Source organism: Aptenodytes patagonicus, chromosome 5 (assembly GCF_965638725.1).
Source record: "Aptenodytes patagonicus chromosome 5, bAptPat1.pri.cur, whole genome shotgun sequence".
Classification (NCBI taxonomy): Eukaryota; Metazoa; Chordata; class Aves; order Sphenisciformes; family Spheniscidae; genus Aptenodytes; species Aptenodytes patagonicus.
Window position 1 is genome coordinate 55,286,929 of NC_134953.1, and position 6,967 is coordinate 55,293,895.

Consider the following 6,967-nt stretch of genomic DNA (forward strand, 5'->3'; position numbering starts at 1 on the left):
GTTGTCTCCATTTGGTTTTAATCTACTTTAAAAAATTATGGCTGGTGAAGATTTACATGACTCCAATCGGGTCTGCCCTAACATTTCAAATTTTAATCCAAGCTGAGATAGCTGGATGACTTCTATTCCCCTTTTGCTTTTTAATGGTTTCTCTTTCTTGCTTCCTCTTTTGTAACTTTGTGATAGTTTTTGAAGATTGGAAACCAGTCCAGGAAGAAATAGCAAAGGCAATTGGAAATGATCATCATGTGAATTCTGAACCTGAAGCTAGTGATTCCTGTGCAGATGAGGAAGAAGAGAACGTAATAAGTACAGAGTGTGATGCCAATGAAGGTGAGGTTGGCCGTTGATCAGGGGCATGGATTAAATCTTATTCATCTGAAGTCTTTTTATAGAAGTGTTTTCCCTTTGCCTTTCCTTTCTAGGCTATCAAGCCCTCCTTGTGCTCTTTTCTTTCCTAACTTGTATAAAATTGGGTGATGACTAGCTGTCTTCTGTAGTCATGTATAAGTAATGCTTTTTTGGCAGTTACAATGGTCCTAGGTAAAGAATCCAGGCCATGAAAAAACTGGCTGCCAGTCAAGAAAATAGCTGTGGAAAGCAGGAATCTAGTGAGTTTCCTTTTGCTTCCAGGTAGTGCAGGGCCTCCTTGGGAAATGCATTGTCAAGACAGGCAGGATGGGACTGACAGACTAGGTATGAAGCTGAACTGCAGACTTGATCTCCGTGCTGTACCGTTCGTCTCCCAAACTCATCTCCCTGTTAGCAGTTGGCATAATTGTCAGTGAAGAAATTTCAGCTTGATCTTGGTTCCCTCCAAGAATGTTTCTGGTCCTTGCAACCCTAGCAGTTTATTGCTGGAGACTTGATCTGCCTGGCAGAAGAGCCTTGCATATTATACAGGGGGTATTAAAGCCAGCCATCCTGCTGCAGCAATGAGCCATAGTGAAAGTAAATGTTGAGTCTACTCCACAGTAGCAATGAGTCTGAAAAAAGGAGAAAACTATAGGTTAAAACTGACCTCAGTCTGCACTGTTGCTCTTACATTTTCTTCTTCTATCCTCTAAGAGTCTAACAGCTGGCAGGAACAGGTCGTATACGTTGTTTTTAAATTGCTAGTTGTGCACTGTCTTGTACTTTGGCACATTAATCCAGGGTGTTCTAAGTTTTTTTTTCTGGTCAGCTGGGAGCCTTTTGATCGTCTTCCTCTATGTAGCCTAAGAACATAGTCTTTTAAGGTTTGTTGTCGTCTTTCATCCAGAAGGTGTATACAGGAGGCTGGAGGTTCCTTCTCATCTCTGGTCTGTCAGTAATTGTCTTTTTCTCGGTAATTCTTTCTCAGATGAGATTGTTTCTGCCTTGGTCTCATCAGCCGACCGCAAACAACTGTCTATAACATTTAATTTCAAAGTCCAATAGTCTTCATGTGTTGATCTTCACAAGGATCTATGTTTCTGATGCATAGACCAGGACAGAAAGTATGTAGTTCCTGGGCAGCCTGACTTCTGTGTCAATTGTCCCTCCAAATTAGGGTTGAAACATGTTTGCTTCCCTGGCAGGTGGTCTTTGGAAAGCCTGGAATCTCCTAGTTGTTAACTTCTGAGGTTTGCACGGTGCCTCATTTTGAATACTTTAATGCTGAAGCAACTTCACAGTTGCCGTTATCATTCCTGCCCAATGCAAGACCTCACTTTACAGAAGGGAATACTTTGTAAGCAGCAGCCAGAGTAAATTAACTCCTCTCTCTGCTAATGAAGCAGGTGAACACGTAGACTATACCACGCACAACACAGCATTTGGTTTCTTTTAGACCAAGTGAACAAAGCATCTATTTTAAAGGGACTGGCAAAATCCATTACATTAGACTCAGTCCAATATTAGCGCCTTGACAGTTCAGACACTATACTTTTGTGGAGACAGTAGTATTTAACTCTGAGTTGGGATGACAGTTTGGGATTTTTTTTTTCATTTTGTACCAAAACTTCCATTAGAAATTTTTTAAATGATTACATGTTACTGATTTTGATAGTGGGCCTGAGCTCTCCTAGATTCAGGAAGTAGGATTTTCAGTGTGAGTGCTGTAAAAATAGGATAGTGATTGATAACTGTATAAAAGAAGAAAAATTTTAGAAATATAAGGGACAGAAAGCTAGTAGTAAACATAAGCAACAAACCTGGTGCAAGATGCGTCTTGGATGAAGGCATGATTTCTCGTATTGCAAAATGTAGAGCTTTTAATTTTAAAGTGTGGTCTAGGGTTCAGGCGATGTGTGGTCTGGTGGGAGGAAACAACCTGCTGGCTCTCTCCTCTCCTTCGCCAACCTCCATTCTCTCTCTGGAAACTCTCTTCTCAGCCTGTCCTTTCTTCTTCTGGTTCCTTGACTGTCTGCAGCTGCTTGAGCTGCCTTGTGCACCTTCTGCTTTCCTCTGCAGCAGACCTGCCCCGTGAGTGAATCAGGTCCAGCTCTGAAGGGCAGGAAGGGCAGAGTGACAGTGGGGAGCAGCAAGGCCAGTGGAAGGGTTGTGGGAAACCAGACACAAGCTCCACTCTGCTGGCAGAGGTGGGCCGGACAAACAGTGTCCTCCAGGCCTGTTTGTCACCTGGTGTCTTCTCTGGCTGCCGTTCCAGAGATGGGGTCTAGTTGCACAGGCAGTTGCCCAAGCAGGCAGCAAAAAGCAGTGATTGTGGAGTGCAGCAGTAGTGCAAGAAGGTAAAATAAGTCAAAAACAGTGGGAGATGATTTGGGGCAAGACAGCCTTTGCCTGGTTTGAGAAAGGGTAGCTTGGGAAAGACATTGCTCTGTGCTCCGTGCAGTGGCACAAAACTTCTCATTTTCTAAAGAATAGGAACCTGCCACGTTTGTACAAAACACCGATGCAGCAGCACAGACTGCTGGGGGTGCCTGCCCAGGGACAGATCCTGGAGCACCAAATTCAATGAGGGCATTGCTGTTAAATTCCCAGGGGGGCAGGAATCAACCGTGTATTATTCCCCTGGTGTAATTACAGAATCCATGGGAAGCAATTACCCGTTTTACATGGACGGCTGAGTACTCTTCTTCCTCTGCGTGTGTATTTTACATGAGCAATTTACCATCTCTTTCTGAATTTTTGAATGTTACTGTCAAGCTTATAGCTATTTCATATACACACCTGAGCTCCCTGCTAGGCAGGTTAGGGAAGGATGGAGAGCAGGCAGGGCAGGCAGAACTGTCAGAGTTGAAAGCTGGTCATGCATCAGCATTTGTGCTTAAATTAGTTATGCCAGATGCCACAACAGCAGCACTAGAAACGTAGTCAGAGCACAGGTGCGTGATGAGAAGCAGCACAGCAAGTTTTCTTCTTGTCACCATGCTGATGTCCCTTCATTGCTTGGGAGAGATAGCATCTTTAATAATAACCCTGTAAAACAGCCTTAACGCTAACACAGTTCTCCATAAAACTAATGTTTTGATTATTTCTTAATAGCACCAGATAGAGTTTTCTTGGCAGAAGGAACAAGAACACTTCATGTGCAGACGGCAGCAGAACAAGTGGTACGAGAAGGGCAGATGGTAGGGGAGAGACAAGCACTTGAGAAGGAAGATTTTGTTGCTGAGGGAGGTGATGCTTGCACTGAAGAGGCAGGAGAAGAAATGGCATGGGCGGGAGATTTGCTGCCCAAGGAAGACACAGTGGCTGTGCTGCAGGCAGAGGGTCCGCTGGCAGTGGAGGAATCTGCACCTGAGGAGAGCACCATGGCAGAAGAAGATCCCAAAGCAAACGGGACAGGGAAGAGAATGGAGTCTAGTGCAGAGGTGGCACCCGGGGAGCAGGAAGTTCTGATGGAGCGGACGGAGAGCGAGGCAGCACTGGGAGACCAGGCACCTGGGGGAGAGGAGCCGGCAGGGGCAGGAGCACTGCTAGGCAGGGAGGCAGATGGAGCAGTGTCCAAGGGGGAGGAGGCGGCTGGGGAGGTCTCTGAGGGAAGACAGGCTGCGGAGGAGGCCTCCAAGGCAAAGGAGGCTGTGGGAGCGACAGGGCTTCCAGTGAAGGAGGTGGTGGGTGAGACAATGTCTGAGGCAGAGGAGGCCGTGGAGGAGGGAGGTTTCACAGGGAAGGGTGTTGTGGCAGGTGCTGTGTCTGAGGGAGAGGAGGCTGTGGAGGATGCCAACTTGGCAGAAGAGGAGGCTGTGGAGGATGCCAACTTGGCAGAAGAAGGGATTGCTGAGGTAGTTGGCCCTGAAGGAGAAGAGTCTGTAGAGGAAGCCATTTCTGAAGGGGAGGAGGCTGTGGAGAAGCCTGGGGCTCTCCTGGAAACATTAGGGGATATGAACATTTGCACAGGAGAAGCAATGCCTGGAGGAGAAGACTTTTAAAAGCCAAATGAGTTTTCCCAGCTGAAAGCATCAGGGGAAGAGCGGATGGAGATAGGGAAAGCTGCCATAGGAGCAGCAACATCTGAGACTGGCAAGGCATCAGAGGTAGAAGGGAGCTCTCTCCTGAGAGCAGAGGGTGCAGTGGAGTCTGTGGAGCCTGGCAAGGATCCCGTGTTGCAAGTAGCACCTGGATTGGAGGCACTGGTGCCTCTAATGGATCCCATAAGTGACGGGTTATCTCAGTTGGAGGAGACCACAACAGCAGAGGAGGAGGAGGGCTCAGCAGAAGCACTTTTGAGTGAAACCCCATATCTAGGCAGCAAAGCAAAGACAGAGACTGCAATGGAAGAAAAACCTGATGGAGGGGTGATAGGAGTATCTGTGGAGATAGCCAGAGCAGAGTCAGGAGGTGGAGAGGAGGTCATGGGTGGAGCAGCAGGTCCAAGGGAGCTGGGAGCTGGGATGGAGGGATCACTGGAGCGTGCTAAAAAGAGAGGGAAGGAGAGGCCTCCTGGTGAGGGGGTGGGGGATGAAGCAGCACTGCCTGCCCCAGGGCTGTGTGTGAGCAGGGTGAGGGAGGCAGGGGTGGTGGCTGGTGCTGTGGTGGGCGGCCAGGTGGGGCGAGGGGCTCTGGCTGAGGGAGCAGCAGGGGAGCCGGTGCTGGTGGGGGAGGCGGCAGGGCAGGAGGTGATGGTGGCTGGGGATGGCAGGGAGGGGGTGACAGGAGCAGTGTGGGGGGAACAGAGTGAGATGGGGGCGGCAGCAGCAGAGGGGGAGTCAGCCGAGGGAAGGGGGGCAGCCGGGCAGTCTGGGAGGGACAGGGAAGGGACGGCTGATGGAGCTGTGACCTGCGAGCGAGGAGTGAACCAGGAAGCAGCACTGGGGTGCGAGGGAAGGGGGCCAGCACTGGTGGGGGCTGAGGGCCGGGGCGAGGCAGAGTGGGGGTGGGACACAGCATGTCTCGTGTCCCCATGGCATGGAGAACCGTGTGGAGCAACGTCCCTTGGGGAGCAGCTGATTGCAGGAACCTCCCTGAGCACTCCTGCACGTGGGGATGGGGGAGGGGAGCTGAGGGGGAGAGGGTCCGCAGGAGGCGAGGGGCTGTGCCCGGGCACCCAGCTGCAGCTGGCAGCTCCTGGGACAGGGGCAGTGCGGGGCAAGGACAGGCTGCAGGAGGGGACAGAGCAGGCAGGAGTGAAAGCTGAGGGGGAACAGCCAGGCCTCCGTGAAAACATGAGCGAGAGCGAGCTAGCAGGTGTCTTGGAGAGTGCATGGAGCGCTTCTGGGGTCAGGGAGCAGAGGAAGGACAGTCCCGTAGGAGGGAGCCCAGATGCCCTGGGAGCCGATGATACGGGCGAGAGGAGCCGCAGTCCCTGTGAGGTGAGTCCTGCGTGGGTTAGCCGCTGCCCCCCGTGCCCATTCAAGTCCCCAGACTGGTCCCTGTCAGAAGCAGAGGGTGCACCACTTCGTCCCGTTTCCTATACTTTCCTTAAGAATCTGCTGCTGGTAGCTGGGATAAGGGATGATAAATCCTTTTGGGTGGCAGCTTCTGCATTCTTTCCCGTTCCCAAAATCTCATTGCAAATATCTTTGCTCTGGTGCTAATGCTCGCAGCCCCTCAGTCGTCTTGCCCCTCCGGCTGCGCAGAGCAGCTCCTGCCACCCAGCGTGCCGCTCCTCTGCCCGGCACTGGTGGCAGTGGGTGAGCCTCGGCAGCACCCGCTGCTCTGATGCTCCAGGTCAATGGCAGCACTCAGCTTCTCTGGTTACTCTGGCATCTGCTTGTAGGAAATCTGTTACAGCAGTATCTCAGTAGCTCAAAGTTTAGCATGTTTTCTGTAAAGCTAATGTTTTTCTTGTTGTTTTGTAGGATGTTGTAAACCCAGATGCAGTCGTCGTGCACTCGGTACAGCCCCAGGATGGGGAAGAAACTCTCCTCTAAGCTTTTTCTGCAGCTCCTTCAGTGCTGTGTCCTGCAACATTTACACAAATTGCTGTAGATTTGTGCTGGTTGGGATGTTCACTCCTCCTTTATTTTACTCCACAAGTACCACAACCATCTGTCATGTTTTACTAGAACAGCTTCTCAGTGTGCAGCAGACAACTGAAATAAGCCTGTATATGCCAGCCCAGGAAACAGCACTCCTTCGTAATTATGAAGACAATAATGACAAGGATTGCTCCACAGCTGTCATGCTTGTTTTTCCTAAAACACAGAGAAATATTGGACTGGCTGAATCTCCCCTCCTCCCCCAGGCACCGCTTGCTTCTGCTGGCTGGCAGGAGGGAGGGCTGAGGATAGATGTTCTGTATGTGTTTCCGTAGAACAAGAAGTTTGTCTTACAGAGTGCCCATGTTTGACTGTATCTGTGTCTATGTACCGACTGCATTTTTCTGCGTGTCATTTGCTTTTCTGAACTGCAGACTCTTCATTGTGAGTCAGGGCTGTGTCTTCATTGCTGTGCATAGGACACTTGCACGCATTAACGCCTTGGTTCTGAGAAGAGCATCTGGGGGCATTCAGCAGAGATGTGGAACAGCAGGATCATGGGGGGAATAGTGGCCTCACACAGGGGTTTTTAGCTTGGAGGGCTGCCTCCACCCCATGTT

General features: G+C 50.3%; 1 protein-coding gene across 1 annotated transcript in view; it reads left to right on the top strand.

The window, feature by feature from the left end:
* LOC143160314 (uncharacterized) overlaps positions 1 to 6,956 on the top strand; it is a 31,728-nt gene extending 24,772 nt beyond the window's left edge. Inside the window, 3 exon segments of the mRNA XM_076338039.1 lie at positions 187 to 333; positions 3,469 to 5,738; positions 6,228 to 6,956. Of these exon segments, the coding sequence (XP_076194154.1) occupies positions 187 to 333; positions 3,469 to 5,738; positions 6,228 to 6,299 (2,489 nt within the window). The 3' untranslated portion in view covers positions 6,300 to 6,956.
* The last annotated feature ends 11 nt before the right edge of the window (positions 6,957 to 6,967 follow it).